Source organism: Carcharodon carcharias, chromosome 29 (genome assembly GCF_017639515.1).
Source record: "Carcharodon carcharias isolate sCarCar2 chromosome 29, sCarCar2.pri, whole genome shotgun sequence".
Lineage (NCBI taxonomy): Eukaryota > Metazoa > Chordata > Chondrichthyes > Lamniformes > Lamnidae > Carcharodon > Carcharodon carcharias.
Genome location: NC_054495.1, coordinates 8,081,264 through 8,108,482, shown reverse-complemented (window position 1 = coordinate 8,108,482; position 27,219 = coordinate 8,081,264). Strand labels below are relative to the sequence as shown.

General features: G+C 50.4%; 1 protein-coding gene across 1 annotated transcript in view; it reads right to left on the bottom strand.

Annotated features, from left to right (window-relative positions):
* Nucleotides 1-26,513, bottom strand: part of LOC121271018 (cobalamin binding intrinsic factor-like) — a 48,466-nt gene extending 21,953 nt beyond the window's left edge. The window contains exons 1-7 of the mRNA XM_041176701.1: nt 26,369-26,513; nt 25,754-25,903; nt 23,146-23,301; nt 20,200-20,369; nt 16,200-16,265; nt 7,480-7,666; nt 659-851 (exon numbers count right to left, since the gene is read on the bottom strand). Of these exons, the coding sequence (XP_041032635.1) occupies nt 659-851; nt 7,480-7,666; nt 16,200-16,265; nt 20,200-20,369; nt 23,146-23,301; nt 25,754-25,903; nt 26,369-26,513 (1,067 nt within the window). The remainder of the gene's footprint in view (nt 1-658; nt 852-7,479; nt 7,667-16,199; nt 16,266-20,199; nt 20,370-23,145; nt 23,302-25,753; nt 25,904-26,368) is intronic.
* Between the last annotated feature and the right edge of the window lie 706 nt (nt 26,514-27,219).

Here is a 27,219-nt window from a genome sequence, read left to right as displayed (position 1 = left end):
AAACACACACACACAAACACACACACACAAACACACACACACAAACAGACACACACACACAAACACACACACGCACACAAAAACACAGACAAACACATACACTTACACACAAACACACACACACACAAACACACACACACACAAACACTCACACACACACACTCACACAAACACACACAAACACACACACACACACAAACACACACAAACACACACACACAAACACACGCACAAACACAAACATACAAACACACACACAAACACACACACACACACACAAACACACGCACACAAAAACACACACACAAACACATACACTTACACACAAAACACACGCACACACAAACACACACACACAAACACACAAACCGCACACACACACACACACACACACAAACACACATGCACACACACACACACAAAAACACACACACACGCACATTCATGCACACACACACACACTCAAGCACACACACACACACACACATGCACACAAATACACACACACAAACACACACACACACACACACACACATACACACACACACACAAACAAAGTCACACTTCCCACACCAGCATCTCCCCACCAGCCTCTTACAGAACCACATGGGAGAAGCAGAGAACAGCGACAGTGTGGCACCCTCTCAGTGGCCCCTACCTGAATCGCACAGGATACAGATGTTGAGCCGCCTCCAACACCTGGATCAGAGGGCTGCCTTTTGGCACAGTCATGTTCACCGCATCACTGAAGGTGTGCATCAGAGTGTCCGCAATGTTGTACTCGACGGTGATGGGAACACCTTTGGTGACAGGGGGAGAGCTGGTGCTGGTCCCCGGCAAGGTCAGATTGTCTACAGGCAAGGAGAGAAAAGGAAAACAGTGGAACAACACAGGCAGAATAACAGGCAGGCAAAGCTTGGAAAATAAAGGTGAAAAAAAGGCAGAGGACAGAGGGACCTGACGGTACAGGCATAAAAATCATTCAAAATAGCAACAGAGTACTGAGGGAGTGCTACACTGTCAGAGGGTCAGTACTGAGGGAGTGCTGCACTGTCGGAGAGTCAGTACTGAGGGAGTGCTGCACTGTCGGAGGGTCAGTACTGAGGGAGTGCAGCACTGCCTGAGGGTCAGTACTGAGGGAAGGCTGCACTGTCAGAGGGTCAGTACTGAGGGAGTGCTGCACTGTCGGAGCATCAGTACTGAGGGAGTGCTGCCCTGTCAGAGGATCAGTAATAAGGGAGTGCTGCACCGTCTGAGGGACAGTACTGAGAGAGTGCTGCTCTGTCGGAGGGTCAGTACTGAGGGAGTGCTGCACTGTCGGAGGGTCAGTACTGAGGGAGTGCTGCACTGTCAGTGGGTCAGTACTGAGGGAGTGCTGCACTGTCGGAGGGTCAGTACTGAGGGAGTGCTGCACAATCGGAGGGTCAGTACTGAGGGAGTGCTGCACTGTCAGAGGGCCAGTAATAAGGGAGTGCTGCACTATCTGAGGGTCAGTACTGAGGGAAGGCTGCATTGTCAAAGGGTCAGTACTGAGATAACGCTGCACTGTCAGAGGGTCAGTACTGAGGGAGTGCTGCACTGTCGGAGGGTCAGTATTGAGGGAGTGCTGCACTGTCGGAGGGTCCGGACTGAGGGAGTGCTACACTCTGAGAGTCAGTACTGAGGGAGTGCTGCAATGTCGGAGGCTCAGTATTGAGGGAGTGCTGTACTGTCAGAGGATCAGTACTAAGGGAGTGCTGCACTTTCGGAGGGTAAGTACTGCGGGAGTGCTGCACTGTCAGAGGGTCAGTACTGAGGGAGTGCTGCACTGTCGGATGGTCAGTCCTGAGGGGGTGCTGCACTGTCGGAGGGTCAGTACTGAGGGAGTGCTGCACTGTCGGAGGGTCAGTACTCAGGGAGTGGTGCACTGTCGGAGTGTCAGTAATGAGGGAGTGCTTCACTGTCAGAGGGTAAGTACTGAGGGAGTGCTGCACTGTCAGAGGGTCAGTACTGAGGGAGCACTGCACTGTCAGAGGATCAGTACTGAGCGAGCGCTGCACTGTCGGTGGTCAGTACTGAGGGAGTACTGCACTGTCAGAGGGTCAGTACTGAGGGAGTGCTGCACTGTCAGAGGGTCAGTATTGAGAGGGAGTGCTGCACTGTGAGAGGGTCAGTACTGAGGGAGTGCTGCACTGTCCGAGGGTCAGTACTGAGCGAGCGCTTCACTGTCCGTGGGTCAGTACTGAGGGAGTGCTGCACTGTCAAAGTGTCAGTACAAAGGGGGTGCTGCACTGTGAGAGGGTCAGTACTGAGGAAGTGCTGCACTGTCGGATGGTCAGTCCTGAGGGGGTGCTGCACTGTCGGAGGGTCTGTACTGAGGAAGTGCTGCACTGTCGGAGGGTCAGTCCTGAGGGGCTGCTGCACTGTCGGAGCGTCAGTACTGAGGGAGTACTGCACTGTCGGTGGGACAGTACTCAGGGAGTGGTGCACTGTCGGTGGGTCAGTACTGAGGGAGTACTGCACTGTCGGTGGGACAGTACTCAGGGAGTGGTGCACTGTCGGTGGGTCAGTACTGAGGGAGTGCTGCACTGTCAGAGGGTCAGTATTGAGAGGGAGTGCTGCACTGTCAGAGGGTCAATACTGAGGGAGTGCTGCACTGTCAGAGGGTCAATACTGAGGGAGTGCTGCACTGTCAGAGGGTCAGTACTGAGCGAGCGCTGCACTGTCCGTGGGTCAGTACTGAGGGAGTGCTGCACTGTCAGAGGATCAGTACTGAGGGAGTGCTGCACTGCCGGAGGGTCTGTACTAAGGGAGTGCTGCACTGTCGGAGGGTCAGTACTGAGGGAGAGCCGCACTGTCAGAGGATCAGTACTGAGGGATTGCTACACTGTCAGAGGGTCAGTATAGAGTGAGTGCTGCACTGTCAGAGGGTCAGTACTGAGGGAGCGCTGCACTGTCGGAGGGTCAGTACTGAGGGAGAGCTGCACTGTTAGAGGGTCAGTACTGAGGGATTGCTGCACTGTCGGAGGGTCAGTACTGAGGGATTGCTGCACTGTCGGAGGGTCAGTAATGAGGGAATGCTTCACTGTTGGAGGGTCAGTACTGAGGGATTGCTGCACTGTCGGAGGGTCATTACTGAGGAAGTGCTGCACTGTCGGCGGGTCAGTACTGAGGGAGTGCTGCACTGTCAGAGGGTCAGTACTGAGGGAGTGCTGCACTGTCAGAGGGTCAGTACTGAGGGAGTGCTGCATTGTCGGAGGGTCCGGACTGAGGGAGTGCTACACTGTCGGATGGTCAGTCCTGAGGGGGTGCTGCACTGTCGGAGGGTCAGTACTGAGGGAGTGCTGCACTGTCGGAGGGTCAGTACTCAGGGAGTGGTGCACTGTCGGAGTGTCAGTAATGAGGGAGTGCTTCACTGTCAGAGGGTAAGTACTGAGGGATTGCTGCACTGTCAGAGGGTCAGTACTGAGGGAGCACTGCACTGTCAGAGGATCAGTACTGAGCGAGCGCTGCACTGTCGGTGGGTCAGTACTGAGGGAGTACTGCACTGTCAGAGGGTCAGTACTGAGGGAGTGCTGCACTGTGAGAGGGTCAGTACTGAGGGAGTGCTGCACTGTCCGAGGGTCAGTACTGAGCGAGCGCTTCACTGTCCGTGGGTCAGTACTGAGGGAGTGCTGCACTGTCAAAGTGTCAGTACAAAGGGGGTGCTGCACTGTGAGAGGGTCAGTACTGAGGAAGTGCTGCACTGTCGGATGGTCAGTCCTGAGGGGGTGCTGCACTGTCGGAGGGTCTGTACTGAGGAAGTGCTGCACTGTCGGAGGGTCAGTCCTGAGGGGCTGCTGCACTGTCGGAGCGTCAGTACTGAGGGAGTACTGCACTGTCGGTGGGACAGTACTCAGGGAGTGGTGCACTGTCGGTGGGTCAGTACTGAGGGAGCACTGCACTGTCAGAGGATCAGTACTGAGGGAGTGCTGCACTGTCGGAGGGTCAGTACTGAAGGAGTGCTGCACTGTCGGTGGGTCAGTACTGAGGGAGCACTGCACTGTCAGAGGATCAGTACTGAGCGAGCGCTGCACTGTCAGTGGGTCAGTGCTGAGGGAGTGCTGCACTGTCAAAGTGTCAGTACTAAGGGGGTGCTGCACTGCCGGAGGGTCTGTACTAAGGGAGTGCTGCACTGTCAGAGGGTCAGTATTGAGAGGGAGTGCTGCACTGTCAGAGGGTCAATACTGAGGGAGTGCTGCACTGTCAGAGGGTCAGTACTGAGCGAGCGCTGCACTGTCCGTGGGTCAGTACTGAGGGAGTGCTGCACTGTCAGAGGATCAGTACTGAGGGAGTGCTGCACTGCCGGAGGGTCTGTACTAAGGGAGTGCTGCACTGTCGGAGGGTCAGTACTGAGGGAGAGCCGCACTGTCAGAGGATCAGTACTGAGGGATTGCTACACTGTCAGAGGGTCAGTATTGAGTGAGTGCTGCACTGTCAGAGGGTCAGTACTGAGGGAGCGCTGCACTGTCGGAGGGTTAGTACTGAGGGAGAGCTGCACTGTTAGAGGGTCAGTACTGAGGGATTGCTGCACTGTCGGAGGGTCAGTACTGAGGGATTGCTGCACTGTCGGAGGGTCAGTAATGAGGGAATGCTTCACTGTCGGAGGGTCAGTAATGAGGGATTGCTGCACTGTCGGAGGGTCATTACTGAGGAAGTGCTGCACTGTCGGCGGGTCAGTACTGAGGGAGTGCTGCACTGTCAGAGGGTCACTACTGAGGGAGTGCTGCACTGTCAGAGGGTCAGTACTGAGGGAGTGCTGCACTATCAGAGGGTCAGTACTGAGGGAGTGCTGCACTGTCAGGGGGTCAGTACTGAGGAAGTGCTGCACTGTCGGCGGGTCAGTACTGAGGGAGTGCTGCACTGTCAGAGGGTCAGTACTGAGGGAGTGCTGCACAGTCGGAGGGTCAGTACTGAGGGAATGCTGCACAGTTGGACGGTTAGTACTGAGGGAGTGCTGCACTGTCAGACGGTCAGTACTGAGTGAGTGCTGCACAGTTGGAAGGTTAGTACTGAGGGAGCGCTGCACTGTCAGAGGGTCAGTACTGAGGGAGTACTGCACTGTCGGAGGGTCAGTACTGAGTGAGTGCTGCACAGTTGGACGGTTAGTACTGAGGGAGTGCTGCACTGTCAGAGGGTCAGTACTGAGGGAGTGCTGCACAGTCGGAGGGTCAGTACTGAGGGAATGCTGCACAGTTGGACGGTTAGTACTGAGGGAGTGCCGCACTGTCAGAGGGTCAGTACTGAGGGAGTGCTGCACTGTCAGAGGGTCAGTACTGAGTGAGTGCTGCACAGTTGGACGGTTAGTACTGAGGGAGTGCTGCACTGTCAGAGGGTCAGTCCTGAGGGAGTGCTGCACTGTCAGAGGGTCAGTACTGAGGGAGTGCTGCACTGTGGGAGGGTCAGTACTGAGTGATTGCTGCACAGTTGGACGGTTAGTACTGAGGGAGTTCTGCACTGTCAGAGGGTCAGTACTGAGGGAGTGCTGCACTGCCGGAGGGTCTGTACTAAGGGAGTGCTGCACTGTCAGAGGGTCAGTATTGAGAGGGATTGCTGCACTGTCAAAGGGTCAATACTGAGGGAGTGCTGCACTGTCAGAGGGTCAGTACTGAGCGAGCACTGCACTGTCCGTGGGTCAGTACTGAGGGAGTGCTGCAGTGTCAGAGGATCAGTACTGAGGGAGTGCTGCACTGCCGGAGGGTCTGTACTAAGGGAGTTCTGCACTGTCGGAGGGTCAGTACTGAGGGAGAGCCGCACTGTCAGAGGATCAGTACTGAGGGATTGCTACACTGTCAGAGGGTCAGTATTGAGGGAGTGCTGCACTGTCAGAGGGTCAGTACTGAGGGAGCGCTGCACTGTCGGAGGGTCAGTACTGAGGGAGAGCTGCACTGTTAGAGGGTCAGTACTGAGGGATTGCTGCACTGTCGGAGGGTCAGTACTGAGGGATTGCTGCACTATCGGAGGGTCAGTAATGAGGTATTGCTTCACTGTCGGAAGGTCAGTACTGAGGGATTGCTGCACTGTCGGAGGGTCATTACTGAGGGAGTGCTGCACTGTCAGAGGGTCAGTACTGAGGGAGTGCTGCACTATCAGAGGGTCAGTACTGAGGGAGTGCTGCACTGTCAGAGGGTCAGTACTGAGGAAGTGCTGCACTGTCAGAGGGTCAGTACTGAGGGAGTGCTGCACTGTCAGAGGGTCAGTACTGAGGGAGTGCTGCACTATCAGAGGGTCAGTACTGAGGGAGTGCTGCACTGTCAGAGGGTCAGTACTGAGGGAGTGCTGCACTGTCAGAGGGTCAGTACTGAGGGAGTGCTGCACATTTGGACGGTTAGTACTGAGGGGGTGCTGCACTGTCAGAGGGTCAGTACTGAGGGAGTGCTGCACAGTCAGAGGGTCAGTACTGAGGGAGTGCTGCACAGTTGGACGGTTAGTACTGAGGGAGTGCCGCACTGTCAGAGAGTCAGTACTGAGGGAGTGCTGCACTGTCAGAGGGTCAGTACTGAGGGAGTGCTGCACTGTCAGAGGGTCAGTACTGAGGGAGTGCTGCACATTTGGACGGTTAGTACTGAGGGGGTGCTGCACTATCAGAGGGTCAGTACTGAGGGAGTGCTGCACTGTCAGAGGGTCAGTACTGAGGGAGTGCTGCACTGTCAGAGGGTCAGTACTGAGGGAGTGCTGCACATTTGGACGGTTAGTACTGAGGGGGTGCTGCACTGTCAGAGGGTCAGTACTGAGGGAGTGCTGCACAGTCAGAGGGTCAGTACTGAGGGAGTGCTGCACAGTTGGACGGTTAGTACTGAGGGAGTGCCGCACTGTCAGAGAGTCAGTACTGAGGGAATGCTGCACTGTCAGAGGGTCAGTACTGAGGGAGTGCTGCAGTGTCCAGTTTGTTGTGTTTCGGATAAATTGTTAAACTGAGCTCCTCTTTCTCCTCTCTGGTGGACATAGATAACGACCTGGCCTCTGTTGTAGGAGGAGTGGGTCTGAGGGGAGATGGTGAGGAGAGGGTTTGAGGAGGGGAGCCGACGAGTAAGGCAGACGAGTGGCGGAGAGCAGAGGAGCTGAGAGTGTGTCTGGGGGAGCCAGTGGAGCTGAGGGTCTTTCTGGGGGAGCCAGTGGATCTGAGGGTGGGCCTGAGGGAGCCAGTGGATCTGAGGGTGGGCCTGAGGGAGCCAGTGGAGCTGAGGAGTTCTCCCCAGTGTCCTGGGGCCAATAATCATCCCTCGAGAGCAACATCTGTAAAACAGATGGTCTGGGTCATTATCACACCATTATTTGTGGCTGCTTGCTGTGCGCAATTTGGCGGCCGAGTTTCCCAAATGCCAAAGCGGCCACGCTTTGCCGAAGGTCCCTCAGTGGCAGTGAGTGACTGTGGGAGGTGCTGAAGCAGCGAGATGCCCCCTATCGATACGCAATGTCCCACTTCCCTCGGGCTGCCCCCATCCCAACCCGCAGACTCACCTTGATCGGCTGAACAGTTCAACCTGGTCACGTCCAAGTAAGTCCTCCCCTCCAGCGATGGGACTATTTGTGACGCTGCCGCTGGATTGGAGAAGGATCCTTTGTGAATCTCGCTGAGGAGCTTCTCCAGGGACTTGCTCTGGTTCCAGGATCCTGTCGGGGTGAGATCTGAGTTGACCGACAGCGCCTGAGATGGTAGAACGGGGAAGAGGTTGAGTCAGACGGAGAGTTTGACAGTTTCACTGCACGTCAGTTAGAGGGACAGTGCCTTTTAGAGAATATTCACGGCCTGGAAACAGGCTATTTGGCCCATCTGCGCCATGCTGGTGCTTATGATCCACACGAGCCTCTTCCCACCCCCTCTCCATCTCACCCCATCACCATATCCTGCTATCCCTTTCTCCCTCATGTGTTTATCCAGCTTCCCCTGAACTGTATCCACCTTTTCCACCTCAACCACTCCGGGTGGGAACAAGGTCCACATTCTCCCCTGAGGTCCCCACCATCACAGGTGCCAGTCTCCAGCCAATTCGATTCACTCCATGTGATACCAAGAAACGGCTGAAGGCACTGGATACTGCAAAGGCTATGGGCCCTGACAATATTCCGGCAATAGTACTGAGGACCTGTGCCCCAGAACGTGCCCTGCCCCTAGCCAAGCTGTTCCAGTACAGCTACAACACTGGCATCTACCCGGCTGTGTGGAAAATTACCCAGGTATGTCCTGTACACAAAAAGCAGGACAAATCCAACCCGGCCAATTACCGCCCCATCAGTCTACTCTCCATCATCTGTAAAGTAATGGAAGGGGTCAGCAACAGTGCTGTCAAGCGGCACTTGCTAAGCAATAACCTGCTCACTGATGCCCAATTTGGGTTCCGCCAGAGTCATTCAGCTCCCGACCTCATAACAGCCTTGGTTCAAACATGAACAAAAGAAATGAACTCCCGAGGTGAGGTGAGAGTGACTGCCCTTGACATCAAGGCAGCATTTGACCAAGTGTGGCATCAAGAAGCCCCAGCAAAACTGGAGTCAATGGGAATCAGGGGGAAAACTCTCCACTGGTTGGAGTCATACCGAGCACAAAGGAAGATGGTTGTGGTTGTTGGAGGTCAATCATCTCAGTTCCAGGACATCACTGCAGGAGTTCCTCAGGGTAGTGTCCTCGGCCCAACAACCTTCAGCTGCTTCATCACTGACCTTCCTTCCATCATAAGGTCAGAAGTGGGGATGTTCACTGATGTTTGCACAATGTTCAGCACCATTCGCAACTCCTCAGATACTGAAGCAATCCATGTCCAAATGCAGCAAGAGCTGGACAATATCCAGGCTTGGGCTGACAAGTGGCAAGTAACATTCACGCCACACAAGTGTCAGGCAGTGACCATCTCCAACAAGACAGAATCCAACCATTGCCCTTTGATGTTCAATGGCATTACCATCACTGAATCCCCGACTACCAACATCCTGGGGTTACCATTGACCAGAAACTGAACTGAACCAGCCAGGTAAATACTGTGGCTACAAGAGCATGTCAAACACTGGGAATCATGCGATGAGTAATTCACCTCCTGACTCCCCAAATCCTGTCCACCATCTGCAAGGCACAAGTCAGGAGTGTGATGGAATACTCCCCACTTGCATGGATGAGTGCAGCTCCCACAACACTCAAGAAGCTCGACACCATCCAGGACAAAGCAGCCCCACTTGATTGGTGCCCCATCCACAAACATTCACTCCTTCCAACACCAACCCACAATAGCAGCAGTGTGTACCATCTACAGGATGCACCGCAGGAATTCTCCAAGGCTCCTTCAACAGCACCTTCCAAACCCACGACTGCTACCATCTAGAAGGACAAGGGCAGCAGACACATGAGAACACCACCACCTGGAAGTTCCCCTCCAAGTCACTCACCATCCTGACTTGGAAATATATCGGCCGTTCCTTCACGGTCACTGGGTCAAAATCCTGGAGCTCCCTCCCTAACAGCACTGTGGGTGTACCTACACCACAGGGACTGCAGCGGTTCAAGAAGGCAGCTCACTCCCACCTTCTCAAGGGGCAATTAGGGATGAGCAATGAATGCTGGGCCCAGCCAGCGAAGCCCACATCCCGTGAATAAATGAAAAAAACAACTCTCTGGTTAAAGACATTTTTCCTGAATTCCCCATTGGGTTAATTAGTGACTAACTAACATCCATTGCCCTAGTTCTGGTCTCGACTGCAAGTGGAAACATCTTCTCCACGTTTATCTTAGATTTCCTAATTTTAAAGACATCGATCAGGTCAACCCTCAGCCTTCTCCTTTCTAGAGAAAAGAGCTCCAGCCTGTCCAGTCTGTCCGGCAGGAACAGCCTCACAATTGTTGTATCATCTCTCTGAGTGAATCATCTTTTTTCCAATTTTTCCAATTCCCCAATCTCCATTTTATGCATCTTTGATTGAGTGTATGTGCGCATCTGGAGTGTGTGACTGTGTGTGTGTGTATCTGAGTGTGTGTGTGTCTGCATCTGTGAGTGTGTGTGTGTGTGTGTGTGTGTGTGCATCTGAGTGTGTGTGTATGTGTGCTTCTCGGTGTGTGTGTGTGTGTGTGTGTATCTGAGTGTGTGTGTGTGTGTGTGTGTGCTTCTCAGTGTCTGTGTGTGTGTGTGTGTGTATCTGAGTGTGTGTATGTGTGCTTCTCAGTGTGTGTGTGTGTATCTGAGTGTGTGTGCGCTTCTGAGTGTGTGTGTGTGTGTGTGTGTGTGTGCATCTGAGTGTGCGTGTTCTGTGAGTGTATGTATTAGTGAGCATGTATGTGTGTGCATCTGTGAGTGTGTGACTATGAGTGTATGCATCTGCGTGTGTGTGTGTGTGTGTGTGTGCATGTACATCTGTGAATGCATGTGTGTGCATCTGAGTGTGTGTGTGTGTGCATCTGTGAGTGTGGCTCTGTGAGTGTATGTATCAGTGAGTATGTATGTGTGTGCATCTGTGAGTGTGACTGTGAGTGTATGTGTCTGTGAGTGTGTGTGTGCATCTGTGAGTGTGTGTCTATGAGTGTATGTATCTGTGTGTGTGTGTATGTGCACGTGCATCTGTGAGTGTGTGTTTGTGAGTGTATGTGTCTGTGAGTGTGTGTGTGCATCTGTGAGTTCATGTCTGTGAGTGTTTGTGTCTGTGAGTTCACGTGTGTGTCCGTGTGTGTATGTGTGCACATTTGTGAGTGTATGTGGCTGAGTGTGTGTGTGTGTATGCATCTGTGTGTGTGTCTGAGTGTGTGTATGCATCTGTGAGTGCGTGTCTGTGAGTGTTTGCGTCTGTGAGTGTGTGTCAGTGAGTGTGTGTGTATCTGTGAATGTGTGTAAGTATTTGTGTCTGTGACTGTATGTTTGTGTGTAAGTGTGTGCATAGCTGTTAGTGTGTGTGTCTGTGAATGTCAGAATGTATCTGTGAGTGTATGTGTGTGCATGAGTGTCTGTGAGTGTATGTATCTGTTAGTGTGTGTGTGTGCCTCGTGAGTGCTGTGTGTGTCTGTGAGTGTGTTTGTGTGTCTATCTGTGAGTGCATGTGTCTGTGTGTATGTGTGTGTGTGTGCGTGTATGTGTCTGTGAGTTTGTGTCTCTGTGCGTCTATGTGTCTCTGTGAAAGTATGTGTCTCTGAGTGTGTGTGTGTCTATGAGTGTGAGAGAGTGTCTAAGTGTATGTGTGTGTGTGTGTGCCTGAGAGTGTGAGAGCGTATCTGAGTGTGTGTGTGTCTATGAGTGTGAGAGAGTGTCTGAGTGTATGTGTGTGTGTGTGCCTGAGAGTGTGAGAGAGTATCTGAGTGTGTGTGTGTGATAGAGTGTCTGTGAGTTGGTCTGTGAGTGTGAAAGAGTGTCTGAGTGTCATAATCTGATGTGTCATTTACCTTTAAGACAAATGTTGTAATATAAGATCATATGATCTTGGTATCCAATGGCAGAGTAGCACGGCTACCTCTGCAGTCAGTGGTCTTGAGTTAGGGTCTGAAGAGTAAAGGCAGAGTTTTGAGTTGTAAGCCCACAAGTGTAGCTGCTGAGTTCCTTTTGTAAGTAAACAGAATGTGTTTCTTCTAAGAATGTTCTACGATCTTCTCTGTCTTTGGGACCAACTCTGTCACCCCAAAACAAGTGTGGAACCTGGATCCTTCAGTCCCAACAAACCATGGTCCAGGGTCCAACACTGAATGTATGTGTGTTTGTGTGTCTGTGAGAGTGAGAGAGTGTGTTTGTTTGTGTCTGAGAGTGTGAGTTTGTTTGTGTGTGCCTGAGAGAAGGAGGGAGTGTGTGTGTCTGAGAGTGTGAGAAAGTTTGTGTGTGCGTGTCTGTGAGGGTGAGAGAGTATGTTTGTGTGTGTGCGTGCCTGAGAGTAGGGCAGTGTGTGTGTGTGTGTGTGTGTCTGAGAGTAGGAGGGAGTGTGTGTGTGTCAAAGAGTAGCAGGCAGTGTGTGTGTGTCTGTGGTGTGTTTGGCTGAGTGTGTCTGTGAGTGTGTGTGTCTGTCTCTGAGTGTGTTTGTCTGAATGTGTCTGTGAGTGTGTATGTCTCTGTGTGTGTCTGTGTGAGTGTGTGTGTCTGTGTGAGTGTGTTTGTCTGAGTGTGTCTGTGAGTGTGTCTGTGAGTGTGTTTGTCTGTGTGTGTCTGTGAGTGTCTCTGTGAGTGTGTGTGTCTCTGTGAGTGTGTGTGTCTCTGTGAGTGTGTGTGTCTGTGAGTGTGTGTGTCTGTGTGAGTGTGTCTGTGTGAGTGTGTCTGTGTGAGTGTCTCTGTGTGAGTGTCTCTGTGAGTGTGTCTGAGTGAGTGTCTCTGTGAGTGTGTTTGTCTGTGAGTGTGTTTGTCTGTGAGTGTGTGTGTCTGTGTGAGTGTGTCTGTGTGAGTGTCTCTGTGTGTGTGTGTGTCTCTGTGAGTGTGTCTGAGTGAGTGTCTCTGTGAGTGTGTTTGTCTGAGTGTGTCTGTGAGTGTGTGTGTCTCTGTGAGTGTGTCTGTGAGTGTGTCTGTGTGAATGTGTTTGTCTGAGTGTGTCTGTGAGTGTATGGCCACTCCAATGGGGATCCGGCAAGGTGTTTGAAAGCGGCAGCTCACTGGAGGCTGCCAGGAGTTGTGGGGGAAGCTGTCTGGCAGCAATCCAGTGAACGTCCAGGTGTGCAGTCATGGCCCCAGCCACATCGTGCTGACTGCTCTTCCCCTGACAGGGTCAAATAGAGAGCCTCATTACTGCCCCTGGTGGTCATGGAAAGGAGGGAGGGCAAGTCGGGGAGGGTAGTCTGCCCCCTGTTTCTCAGCTGAGTGCCTGGGAGAGCTAGTCGAGGAGGTCAGTGCCAGGCGGCAGACCTTAATGCCCAGGGACGGCAAGAGAAGGCCTCCCCACCTGACCAAGAAGGTCTGGACAGAGGTCGGCATCCAGGTCGGTGGGCACGATGTGGCACACTGCACGTGGCTTCAGGGTGGCCAAAGGTTCAGTGATCTGCTGCGGTCAGTAAGGGTAAGCGCAGAGATGGCACGGACCTGAGTGGACAGTTGGGTACCCGTTGCTCAGAACATTCAGGGGCCAAAGAGCGCTTGTGCCAGCTGGTACTGAAGCCTCCCCTGCCAAGGCCAGGATGGCAGCGCGGCCGGACTCAGTGCATTGCAGGGTGGGATGTGCCACAGTGACACGGCCCCCCTTAGGCCGGGGTGGGAAGTGGAGAGTCGGGTGGGTGGGGGGGGCGGTGGGGAACCAGGGGAAGGACCTCTGGGGGAGATGGAGCAGTAATGAGGCTTTCCATTTGTCCCTGTCAGGAGAAGAGAAGTCCTAACGCTCAGAAACTGAACTGTCGTAGTCAGAAAGCCTATTGAGCGCCAATGCAGATGGCACCATGCAGCAGGTCTCCATTGTTAGTGGGCATTAGGCACTCAGCTCCGCAGGTAATGCACGGTGGTGAGGGCACATCACACTCGCTTGAGCACCTGGCAGAGGCTGAGAGGTCCCAGGGAGCTGACATTGGAGCACAGCTGGATACCAAGTCCATGCCGCATCCGAGGCAGGAGTCAAGCCTCTGGAGCCGTCCATCGGGCAGCAGATGCTGGATGTCCAGCGGGATGCGCGGAGAGAACTGGCGGAGATCCATGAGCGTCTGCGTGCCATGGTCTCCACCATGGAGCAATGCACATGCGGGGCACAAGTTCTACGTTGACCTTTGACACCGAGCGCACGGCCTCGTCCATTGAGAGAGTGGCGGCTCTCCCAGAGAGGCAGCTTCAGGACCAGGCTCGGGGGTACCTGGGGTTAGCATTCGGACCTCCAAGCCCTCACACGGGCACGCACCTCGGGAGGGCACTGCCAGGGTGAGAGGTGGGTGAGGCAGCTCGTCTCCCTGCAGGGTGCCCCTCCATCAGTGGTGAGCAGGGAGGTGCATATGCACTTCCCTCTGACAGACCAGCTGCCTGTCATCTCTGTGGGCTTCTCTCAGGGCGCTCTGGACGAGGGCACCAGCTCCTCTGCCCCTCCTCTGCCAGTGGACGCTGCGTCTGACCATGACATGATGACTGAGGAGTGCCCAGCCAATGGGGCTGGACTCACCCTCCCGGGCGAAGGCTACTCAGGCTCTGGCAGCCAGAGGAGGACCGGCACAGTCATTAGGGTCACCAGGACAGCAGAATGGGCAGGCCGCCCCCAATGCCACTATCAACGAGGAGGAGGCACCAAGACACAGCACCCACAGATGTAAGTTGAAGGCACCTTGAGCCCAATATGGGCGTGTCATGGTTGACATTGTTTGCGTGAATTATTTTGACGTTTGTGTCAGGGATGGACACTTTGTTCATTCTTTGCTTGTTTGTTTGAAGTAACATAACCATTTCTTTGATTTAAGTGGGCTGAATTGGCTGGATGCTATGAATAGTTACCGACACAGCACAGGCTTGTAAATGTATGGTGTTGTGTGGTGTTGCCGTACAGGGCTGGGTTCTCGTTTATTGACTCTTAGCAAAGGAGACAGAGCCATTGGCTCTATGAGGCATCGATACCTTGGATACCTAGCAGAAGGTTCGCTGCATCAAAGCATCCCTGGTGTCCCTGCCTCCATGAGGGTTCCTGTCCTTTACCTCGAGGTCCTCACCCTGCCCCTCCCCAGGATCTTCCTCCTGAGCCCTCACTTGAGTCATCCTCGGTGGCCTGTGGAGCTGCCTCGCTTTCCTCAGCCCCCATTGGTTCCCCTTTGCCAGATCCAGGATGTGCAGGGAGACACGCTCTGAGGGACACTGCAGTGCTCCCCCCTGACCGTTCCAGGCATCTGAAATGCATCTTCAGCAGCTCGAATGTCCTCTCCACTACTGCCCTTGTGCAGGCGTGACTCCTGTTGTGTCTCTCCTCAGCCTCAGTTCTTGGGTAATCGGTCATCAGCCACCTCTTCAAGGGGATAGCCCTTGTCACCCCCCCGAGCCTTCCATCTACTTGTCCATCCACAGCCTCGGAGTAAAGGGAAGACCTTTTAGAACAGAGATGAGAAGAAACTTCTTTAGCCAGAGAGTGGTGAATCTATGGAATTCATTGCCACAGAAGGCTGTGGAGGCCAGGTCATTGAGTGTATTTAAGACCGAGATAGAGAGGTTCTTGATTGGTAAGGGGGATCAAAGGTTATGGGGAGAAAGCGGGAGAATGGGGTTAAGAAACTTATCAGCCATGATTGAATGGCGGAGCAGACTCGATGGGCCGAATGGCCTAATTTCTGCTCCCAGGTCTTATGGTATTATAGTCCTGTACAGGAGACACCATCAGCCTTGGTACCTGTGAGTGCTGCAAGATGTAAGCGTCATGTGAGCTCCCAGGGTAACAGGCTCAAACCTGGAGAACCTGCGTCCCGTGGTCACAGACGATCTGAACAGTCATTGAGTGGAGCCTCTTTCTGTTTAGGAAGGCTCCAGGCTCACCTACTGGTGCCTCGGTGGCCAGGTGAGTGCAGTCCGGATGTAGGGGGAACCCAGCCATCCCAGCGAAGCCTCACACTCTCTCCGCCCGGCTTGCTTGCCTCCTGTGTCTGGAAGGGGATGAGCGTGCGGATGTGTCTAAAGATGGCGTCAGTCACGGGCTTGACACGACTGTGAGCAGTTGCTTGAGAAACGCAGCTCAGATCCGCCCCCCTCCTCCGACCACTGTGTCCTGAGAAGAACTGGAGACAGAGAAGGGTCAGGGCCACTGTGACCTTCAACGTCACTGGCATGGGGTGTCCGCCCACACAGTCCGGACTTATCGTGCGATATATCGCTGTCACTGTGTCCCTGGAGAGGCGGAGCCCCCTGCAGCACTGGGCCTCGGACAGCTGGAGGTACTCGGAGCCCTGCCTGAGCACCCTAGATGCTGGGTAGTTGCGTCTTCAGCGTGCCCTGCTGCCTTGGCATCCCTGCTGGCCCTGCACCAACTGAGCCCCTGCCTCTCCTCTTAAAGCTCTGTCCCTGGGACACTCCCCGTGCCCACCTGACCTCCTCTCCCTCTTCAGAGGAGGTCCCACCAGTGGAATACACTGTCCCCATTAGATGGGGACACAGAGGAGCATCGCCTTGAAAATGAAAGCGGCTTCTGTGCTGCGATATTCAGGGGAACCTTCCAGGGAAGATGAGGACCTGAGATGCTGAAAGGCAGGCTGGACAGTCGAACGAGACACCAAGAAACTCTGGGACAACCCTGTACTCACACAGCAGAGGACTGGCAATGACAGAGAATGTGCTGCTGCCCCGGGGGCCTGTTACCTTGCCCGTGGATGAGGAATTGATCAAAACGTGAACTCTGCCCACCCGTTTCGCCCGTGTGACGAGCTAGAAATCACACGGGCAGCATCAAATCACCGGTCAATAGGCTTTTTAATGACTTTAATTGGCCCTTTAATTGTCGGCGGGTGCTGCTCTGACTCACGCCCGCCTGCCAACCTCAGTATTTCTCATGTGTGCGATGAGGGCACACCCAACCTCGGAACACAATATTCAGGCCTATGTGTCTCCATGAGTGTGTGTGTGTGTGTGTGTGAGTGTGTGAGTGTTTGTGTGTGTGTAGTGTGTGTCTCTGAGTGTGTTTGTGTGAGTGAGGGAGTATCTGCAAGTGTAGATGTGTCTGTGAGTGTATATGTCTCTGCGAGTGTACGTCTTACTAAGTGTGTGTCTCTGAGTGTGTTTGCGTGAGTGATGGGGTATCTGCAAGTGTAGATGTGTCTGTGAGTGTATATGTTTCTGCAAGTGTATGTCTTACTAAGTGTGTGTCTCTGAGTGTGTGTGCGAGTGTGTGTCTGAGAGTATGTGTCTCTAAATGTGTGTGTGCGAGAGTGTGTCTGTGAAGTACGTGCCTTTGTGCACATGAGTGTGAGTGAGGGGGGGACTTAATTGAATTAAAGGCAGTTGGTCTAAAGGCTTTCATGAGTCAGAAGAGAAGCTGGGTTTGAGATATTAAATGGGTAAACATGGTTGAATATTTAGAATGTGAGGTGTAAAGGGAAAATTTGCGTTTTTAAATAAGCCAGAGGAATTTGAATTTCAAAAGAGGTGGTGAAATGTAATGTGTTTATTTTTCCCAAAGCTTACTGATCAAATTGGTCTTATGTAAGATTTTTATTATTAGAAAAGCAGAGTTGAAAAGACATATTGGGACAATGGGATTTACATTAAAAGAGAGAGAAACCTGTATAAAGGAGATGAGGTTATGTGTAAGAGAAGGCATTCTAAGATCTAACAAGTGTGAAAGCCTCCAGCCTCTAAGCCTCAACTTGCTGTCTACATGAACTGAAGTGAAGAAAACTCACTTTGAATCCTTCTGTTCAGGGTATTGTGTCACTTTGCCTGAGTCTTTTTAAAATCTATGTGTTTTACTGTTGCCTTAAGGGAGGCTTAACTGGGAGTTAGATTAACTAGGGGAGCTAGGAGTTATCATAGTAGTAATTTGTAAACCTATGTATGTGCTTAAAATCATTTTTCTATTAATAAATGTTTAACTTAGTTTTGTAAGAAACCTAAAAGACTTGGTGGTCTTATTACTACCGAATTCAAGGCACACATCTCGAAATAAATACAAATTGCAAAAATGGGTTATGACAGTTGTTTCAAGTTTCCCCCTGGGATTTGAACAACTCAGCATTTGCCATCCACTGTGCCATAATGAAAATTGGGGGCTGTTTGCGGGATATATTTGAAATCCCTGGATTGGTTTAGAGCTGATGAATCTTAAGGTTATGAGTACGAGAAGCACTTTGAATTCAGGAATTGGTGTGAGTTTTTTTTTAAGTGGTGAGACTGCAATATGGCTTTGGCAGTTGCTAAGACTTGTCTGGGATTTGAAGTCATAATTTTGGTTGGTTTACAAAAGGTAAATAAGGCTAAGTTAATGGAATTGGCAGGTAAGTTATAGTTAGGGTTACTTGCAGGGTTTAAGGAAACCTGACATAATTGAAGGTATAACACAGCATTCAAAACTGGAAGGAATAGCCAAGAGACTGAGTTCTCCAAGGGATGGTTCATTGGAATGGGCTCAAATTCAGTTACAAATGAAACAAAAAAACTTGAGCTAAGAGGCAGCAGGGAAAGAAAAGGACAGAAAAAGAGCATTTCAAAGGGAACAGGTAGAAAGGCAGGAAAGAGAAAATGAGAGAAACAGAGGATTCCAGCTTTAAATGCTGGCAGTTAAAGAGACACCAGGAGGAGAGGAAGGACTTATTCCCAGATCAGAACCCATTGGGGAGAAAGTTGAATTTGTACAAAATCTCCCAAAGTATGAGGAAAGAGATGCTAAAGCATTCTTTATTTCATTTGAGAAGATAGCTAAACAGACAAAATGGCCACAGGAAAATTGTTGTTACAATCCAGGTTGGTGGGTAGATTACATGAGGTTTATGCTTCATTGTCAGAAGAGATGTGAACTATGATGTGGTTTTTTTAAAAAAGGCTATTTTGAATGCATACGAGTCAGGTCCTGAGGCATGCAGGAACAAATTTAGAAATATGAGAAAAAACTTATATTGAGTTTGAAAGAGTAAAACAAAATAATTTTGACCATTGGATATGGGCATTAAAGATGACAAATGCAGTTCTTAGAGAGTTAATTCTTTTGGAAGAATTTAAAGATTCAATTCCTTCGGTAGTGACAACACATATGGAGGAACAGAAGGTTAAAATGATAAGACAAGCAGCAGAGGTAACTGATGATTATTAGTTAGTTCATAGAGCTAAATCTTTATTGCGTCACACTTTTAAATCAGTAAAGGATAGAAAGTGGGAAGGTGAAAGGAAGGTGGGTAGTCAGGAAGGAGTAGGTAGAAATTCGCAGGAAGTTTTTTTTTCAGAATAAAAAGGAAGGTGCTGAGGGTAGAATTGACATTCGAAAATTGAGACGTTTTCATTGCAGTAAAGTGGGGCACATAAAGTCAGTGTGTTGGAAATTGCAGGAAAAAATCTGTTGGAATTATAGGGGTACAGCAAAGTTCCGGAAATAAAATTATTGTGAATTCTGAGGTTCAGGCACAGGAGAAACCAGTGGTTTGTGCACAAGTGAAACAGGAAGAATCAGTGGTAGGTAAAGAAGTGGGAATATGTTCACAATTTACCCAAGAGAGTTCTGAGGAGCAGGTTGTAGAAATGTTTAAATATTTTGTCTGTGAAGGGAAAGTCTTTCCATGCCTACAGGGTGGAGAAGGTAAATATGTTAAAATTTTAAGAGACACAGGAGCTAGTCAATCCTTAATGTTGTGGGATAGTGATATTTGTTGTTCAGAAGGAGTATTGCAGGAGCTTGTGATAACAAGTGGGGCTCATGAAGAAGCTAAACCTATTCCATTATGGAAAGTAAATTTAAGGAGTAAGTGGAAAACAGATGAGGTGATTGTTGGAGTTGTGGAAAAATTGCCCATTGCCGGGATTCAATTTATTCTGGCTAATGATGTAGCTAGATCACAGATGTGCATGAAGCCTATGGTAGTTGAACAACCTGTAGAAGTGTTTTCAATGGAAGTGATGCAGAGAGAGCATGCTGGATTGTTTCCAGACTGTGTAATAACAAGATCACAGGCTTATAGGTTGAAACAAGAAGAACAGGATGTCTCCATGGCCTTATTAGCACTGAAGGGGAGGCAATGGCACAGTGGTATTGTTGCTGGACTAGTAATCCAGAGACCCAGAGTAATGCTCTGGGGACCAGGGTTCGAATCCCACCATGAAATCAATAAAAAATCCAGAATTAAAAGTCCAATGATAACCATGAAATCATTGTTAATTGTTGTAAAAATTCATCTGGTTCACTAATGCTGTTTAGGGAAACAAATCTGCTGTTCTTACCTGGTCTGTCCTACATGTGACTCCAGACCCACAGCAATGCAGTTGACTCTTAAAAATGCCCTCTGGACAAGGACAATTAGGGATGGGCAATAAATGCTGGCCTAGCCAGCGATGCCCACATCCCATGAATGAATAAAGAAAAAGATTTCAAGGCATACATCTGAAAATAAGTATAAATTGTCAAATAATTGTTTCAAGTCTAAAAACAAAAAAACTGCAGATGCTGGAAATCCAAAACAAAAAGGGTCATGAGGACTCAAAACGTCAACTCTTTTCTTCTCCGCCGATGCTGCCATACCTGCTGAGTTTTTCCAGGTAATTCTGTAATTGTTTCAAGTCCCCCTCTGGGATTTGAACAGCTCAGCATTTACCATCAGCTGTGCCATAACACTGTACACGTGTGTGTGTGTGTGTGCGCGGACATGCCGGTGTGAGTTACCTGAATGGCCAGCCCTGTACTGTAACGGTTGCCAATTGTCCCATCACTCTTTACATGGTGTAGTATCTGAGTGAGGACCTTCAACAAAGCGTTTTCAAGGTCTGTTGTTTTCATATTGTTCCCTGTGTCTTTCACACACCTCAGAGCCAGTGCAGCGACAGCTCCTGTATCTACAGGGGAAAGGACAGTGAGATCAGGTTTACTTCCCACTCCGTCAATCTGTTACTGACAGTCTCCTCAACAGTTGTTGATGTATGTATCACAATTCATAGCTATTATATACCACTGTGTGTAACTATTCTTGTGAGTGCCTCCCCAGAACCACTTGATATGCCTGTGCATGTGTATCTATGTGTGTGCGTGCGTGTGTCTGTGTGTGCCTGTCTGTGCTTGTGAGTGTATGTCTCTATGTGTGCCTGTCTGCATGTGTGTCTGTATGTGTGTTTGAATATGTACGTGTCTGTATAAGTGTGCATGTGTGTCTGTATGCGCGTGCGTGTATATGCATCATGTCTGTTTTAATGTGGGCGGGTCTGTATATGTGCATCTGCATATTGGTGTACCTCTGACAGAATATATCTGCAGCTATGTCTGTATATCTTAACATATTTGCGTAAGTGTGTCTGCATATGTGGCTGTATGAATGTACGTCTGTGCTTATACAACCAGAGACAGGGGGCCGACAGAGACAGGGGGAGACAGAGACAGGGGGCCGACAGGGACAGGGGGAGACAGGGACAGGGCGCCGACAGGGACAGGGGGAGACAGGGACAGGGGGCCGACAGGGACAGGGGGAGACATAGAAACATAGAGACATAGAAAATAGGAGCAGGAGGAGACCATTCGGCCCTTCGAGCCTGCTCCACCGTTCAATATGATCATGGCTGAGGCTCTATCTCAAAGCCATACTCCTGCTCTCATCCCCCATACCCCTTTGACAACGTTACAGCCTAGAAACCTGACTATTTCCTTCTTAAATACATTCAGTGACTTGGCCTCCACAGCCTCCTGTGGTAGAGAATTCCACAGGTTCACCAGCCTCTGAGTGAAGAAGTTTCTCCTCATCTCGGTCCTAAATGGCAGACCCCTTACCCTCAGATTGTGGCCCCTGGTTCTAGATCCTCCAGCTGCATCCAGCCCTATCAGAATTATATACAGTTCAATGAGATCCCCTCTCATTCTTCTAAACTCCAGTGAATACAGACCTAGTTGGCTCAATCTCTCCCCATACAACACTCCTGCCATCCCAGGAATCAGGCTGGTGAACCTTCACTGCACTCCCCCTACGACAAGTATATCCTTTCTCAGGTAAGGAGACCTAAACTGCACACAATACTCCAGGTGTGGTCTCACCAAGGCCCTGTACAGCTGCAGCATAACATCCTTGCTCCTGTACTCAAGTCTTCTCGCAATGAAGGCCAACATACCATTTGCCTTCTTAACTGCTTGCTGCGCCTGCATGCTTGCTTTCAGTGACTGGTGCACAAGGACACCCAGGTCTCTTTATACATCAACATTTCACAATCTATCACCATTTAATTAATACTCTGCCATTCTGTTTTTCCTACCAAAGTGGATAACTTCACACCTATCCACGTTATACTGCATCTGCCATGCATTTGTCCACTCACTCAACCTGTCCAAATTGTCTTGAAGCCTCTTAACATCCTCCTCACCACTCGCATTCACATCAAGTTTCATGTTGTCAGCAAACTTGGAAATATTACATTTGGTTTCCCCATCCAAATCATTGAGATATGTTGTGAATGGCTGGGGCCCAAGAAGTGATTTCTGTGGCACCCCACTCGTCACTGCCTACCACTCCAAAAAATACCCATTTATGCCTACTCTCTGTTTCCTGTCTGCTAACCAATTCTCAACCCATGCCAATATATTACTCCCAATCCCATGTGCTTTAATTTTGCACACTAACCTCTTATGTGGGACTTTACCAAAAAACTCCAATAGGTTTGCCAAACATGGTTTCCCTTTCATAAGTCCATGCTGACTTTCTCCAATCCCACTGATATTTTTTAAGTGTCCTGTTATCACATCCTTTATAATAGCCCCTAGCATTTTCCCTTATTACTGATGTTAGGCTAACCAGTCTGTAATTCCCTGTTTTCTCCCTCCCTGTTTTTTAAATTTTTAAAATATTTTTAAATAGCGGGGTTACATTTGCCACCTTCTAATCTCCCTGGACTATTCCAGAATCTACAGAATTTTGGAAGATGACAACCAACACATCCATTATTTCCATGGCCACCTCCTTTAGTACCCTGGTATGTAGATTATCAGGCCTTGGAGATTTATAGGATTTCAGTCCCATTAATTTCTCCAGCAGTATTGTTTTATTAATAATAATTTCCTTCAATTTCCTTCTCACCAGACCCTTGGTTCCCTGGCATTTCTGGGAAGTTATTTGCATCTTCCTCCATGAAGACAGAACTAAAGTAGTTGTTTAATTGCTCTGCCATTTCCTTGTTCTCTACTAGAAATTCTCCTGTTTCAGGCTGCAAGGAACATATGTTTGTCTTCATTAATCATTTTCTTTTTACACACTTATAGAAGCTTTTACGGTCCGCTTTTATGTTCCTTGCAAGTTTACTCTTATATTCAATTTTTCCCCTCAGTCAATATCTTGGTCCCCCTTTGTTGAATTCTAAACTGCTCCCAATCCTCAGGCTTGCTACTTTTTCTAGCAACTTTATATGACTCCTCTTTTTGGATCTAATACTATCCTTAATATATTTTGTTAGCCATGGTTGGGCAGCTTTCCCTGTTGAGTTTTTGCACCAGAAAGGAATGTAGAACTGTTGCAATGCATACATTCATTCCTTAAAAATTAGCCATTGCCTATCCATCATCATGCCTTTTACTGAATCTATCTTAGTCAACTCACCCCACATACAGCCAGAGACAGGAGACAAGAATTGTAATTCTTACCAACTGAGAAGTCCAATCCATATATGAATTTATCCTTCAACACTGCGTCAATGAGTACCTGGATTTTGCACTGTGAAATCGGGCTATTCATCACACACAGCGTTAGCACGTCCAGGCTAACTTCGTAGTAACTACTGAGGGGGAATGTTGTGGCTTCTAAACAAGACAAAGTAAGTAATGGTTATGGATATAGAGCGACAGAGTGATAGAATGAGAGACAGAGAAGTAGAGAGAGAGAGAGAGAGAGGGTTGACAAGCATGGTTGGTAGAGAGAGTGACAAAAGTGACAGACATAGGACCAGAGAAACAGATAGACAGAGAGATGTTGATGGAGTAAGAGAGACAGAGATGTATGGGTTTCACACACGCTGACTCTCACTGGGGTAAAGATTCCACACACACTGACCCTCACTGGGGTACGGCTCTCAAACACACTGACTCTCACTGGGGTACGGGTCTCAAACACATTGACTCTCACTGGGGTACGGGTTCCACACACTCTGACTCTCACTGGGGTACGGGTCCCACACACACTGACTCTCACTGGGGTACGGGTCCCACACACACTGACTCTCACTGGGGTACGGGTTCCACATGCACTGACTCTCACTGGGGTACGGATCCCACATGCACTGACTCTCACTGGGGTACGGGTCTCATACACACTGACTCTCACTGGAGTACAGGTCCCACACACACTGACTCTCACTGGGGTACGGGTTCCACGCACACTGACTGGGATACGGGTCCTACACACATTGACTCTCACTGGGGTACGGGTTCCATACGCACTGACTCTCACTGGGGTACGGGTCCCAGACACACACTGACTCTCACTGGGTTATGGGTTCCACACACACTGACTCTCACTGGGGTACAGGTCCCACACACACTGACTCTCACTGGGGTACGGGTTCCACACACACACTGACTCTGACTGGGGTACGGGTCCCACACACTCTGACTCTCGGTGTGCTCTGGGTCCCACACACACTGACTCACTGGGGTACGGGTCCCACACACTCTGACTCTCAGTGGGGTACGGGTCCCACACACACTGACTCTCACTGGGGTACGGGTTCCACATGCACTGACTCTCACTGGGGTACGGGTTCCACATGCACTGACTCTCACTGGGGTACGGGTTCCACATGCACTGACTCTCACTGGGGTATGGGTTCCACACACACACTGACTCTGACTGGGGTACGGGTCCCACACACTCTGACTCTCGGTGTGCTCTGGGTCCCACACACACTGACTCACTGGGGTACGGGTCCCACACACTCTGACTCTCACTGGGGTACGGGTCCCACACACACTGACTCTCACTGGGGTACGGGTTCCACACACACTGACTCTCACTGGGGTACGGGTTCCACACACACTGACTCTCACTGGGGTACGGGTCCCGCATACTCTGACTCTCGGTGTGCTCTGGGTTCCACACACACTGACTGACAGGTGCCACAAACAATCGGGTGCAGGTCCCAACACAAAGAGCAGTTAAGACTGGGGAATAAATTGAGTCTGCATGTGATGTTCTGGTGGGGATTTGGCCTACCACATGCCTGACCCAGCAGTGGTGCATGTGGAGGACAGTCCAGGCAGAGTCCCTGCTCCAGCTGCAGGCAGCAGGCGATAGATAGTCCTCAGTCAGCAGTGGGCAGAGCTGGGGCAATTCAAGCCAGGGTCCAAGGACAGGCAGAGGACTGGGGGAGGGGTGGGAGCTCCCTCCCACATTCGGGCAAGGAGGTAAAATCCCGAGGGGAAGGTGGAGAAGGAGGACATGGGTTAGTGCGAGGGGGTGGAGAGGTCTCACGATCACTTTTGATCGCACTTGATGTTAAACGCAGCCATGATGCTGCTGACTGCCTGAGGAACATGCTCCAAATTCAAACTTATAAGTCAGATGATCGCTGATCATTAATCAGCACATTGAGTGCATTTGAACTCCAAATTAATACCAAAATGTTCTGCTAGGGCTGCCCTGGGAGTGTTTGATGGGGACAGTGTAGAGGGAGCTTTACCCTGTATTTAACCCCGTGCTGTACCTGTCCTGGGAGTGTTTGATGGGGACAGTGTAGAGGGAGATTTACTCTGTATCTAACCCCGTGCTGTATCTGTCCTGGGAGTGTTTGATGGGGACAGTGTAGAGGGAGCTTTACTCTGTATCTAACCCTGTGTTGTAGCTGTCCTGGGAGTGTTTGATGGGGACAGTGTAGAGGGATCTTTACTCTGTATCTAACCCCGTGCTGTACCTGTCCTGGGAGTGTTTGATGGGGACAGTGTAGAAAGAGCTTTACCCTGTATCTAACCCCGTGCTGTCCCTGTCCTGGGAGTGTTTGATGGGGACAGTGTAGAGGGAGATTTACTCTGTATCTAATCCTGTGCTGGACCTGTCCTGGGAGTGTTTGATGGGGACAGTGTAGAGGGAGCTTTACTCTGTATCTAACCCCGTGCTGTACCTGTCCTGGGAGTGTTTGATGGGGACAGTGCAGAGGGAGATTTACTCTATATCTAACACTGTCCTGGGAGAGTTTCTAGCTGACACTGGGTACAAAGTGTGGGACACGCTGTCGGTGTAGTAATGTTGGATGATATTTACCAATGTGTTTGATTTCGTTTGTTAATTTCTCCTGCAGAATCTCGATCAGGTTGATGGTGTTGCCATTGGCGGTGACTTGAGTGGGATCATTACAGGATGCAGACACGGCCAACGTGTACAGAGCAACCAAACCTGAGGAGAAATCCTCACCTGTTTCGTAAAGACAAACAAATTTAAGAGCTGCAGAAAATTCACTGAAACAGGGCATTCGGCCCATCTGCTCTGTGCCAGTCTTTCTGTTCCACATGCGCCTCCTCCCACATCCCCCTCTTCAACTCACCCCATCACCATATCCTCCTATCCCTTTCTCCCTCGTTTCTTTATCCAGCTTCCCCCTTAAATGCATCGATGCTGTTCACCTCAGAGGGTGGGGAGAATATGGAACTCGCTCACACAGGGAGTGCTTGAGGTGAATGGTGTGGATACATTTAACGGGAGAGGGGGGCTTGATAAACACATGGGGGAAAGAGGGGAACGGAAAGCTATGGCGATGGAGTAAGATGAAGAGGGGGTGGGAGGAGACCCGGATGGAGCATCGATACCAGGACAGAACAGATGGGCTGAATGGCCTGACTCTGTGCAGAGTTGCCATCTCGTCGCGTCCCTATAACGTACCGGCCAGCACCTTCCTGACAGCACCTTCCTTCAGCTCCTGCAGGAGCACCTTCTCCATTTCCATGTTGTGGTCCCTGGCCAGCCTAAGGGCAATGTGCACACTGGGGTTGGGGTTAAGGTTATCGCGCGTCACTGACTGAGCCATCATCCTCAAGAGCGAAGTGACCATTTCCCTCTGGGAGTCGGGGACCGCTGAGGAAGACAGAGAGAGAGAGAGTCCGTGTAATTACTCAATGCCGATGGTGCAGACACCAGAGATACCTCAAACCTTAGAACCGTTAAACGTCCCAGCACAGAAACCATTCAGCCAATTGTGTCTGTGGCATCTCTTCACTGGAGCCATGCCAGAGTTATCCCATTGCCCCACTCTCTCCCCATGTCCCTGTATGAATCCCAAACTAATCCCATTGCCCCACTCTCTCCCCATGTCCCTGTATCAATCCCAAACTAACCCCACTGCCCCACTCTCTCCCCATGTCCCTGTATCAATCCCAAACTAATCCCACTGCCCCACTCTCTCCCCATGTCCCTGTATCAATCCCAAACTAATCCCATTGCCCCACTCTCTCCCCATGTCCCTGTATCAATCCCAAACTAATCCCACTGCCCCACTCTCTCCCCATGTCCCTGTATCAATCCCAAACTAATCCTACTGCCCCACTCTCTACCCATGTCCCTGTATCAATACCAAATTAATCCCACTGCCCCACTCTCTCCCCATGTCCCTGTATCAATCCCAAACTAATCCCACTGCCCCACTCTCTCCCCATGTCCCTGTATCAATCCCAAACTAATCCCATTTCCCCACTCTCTCCCCATGTCTCTGTATCAATCCCAAAATAATCCCACTG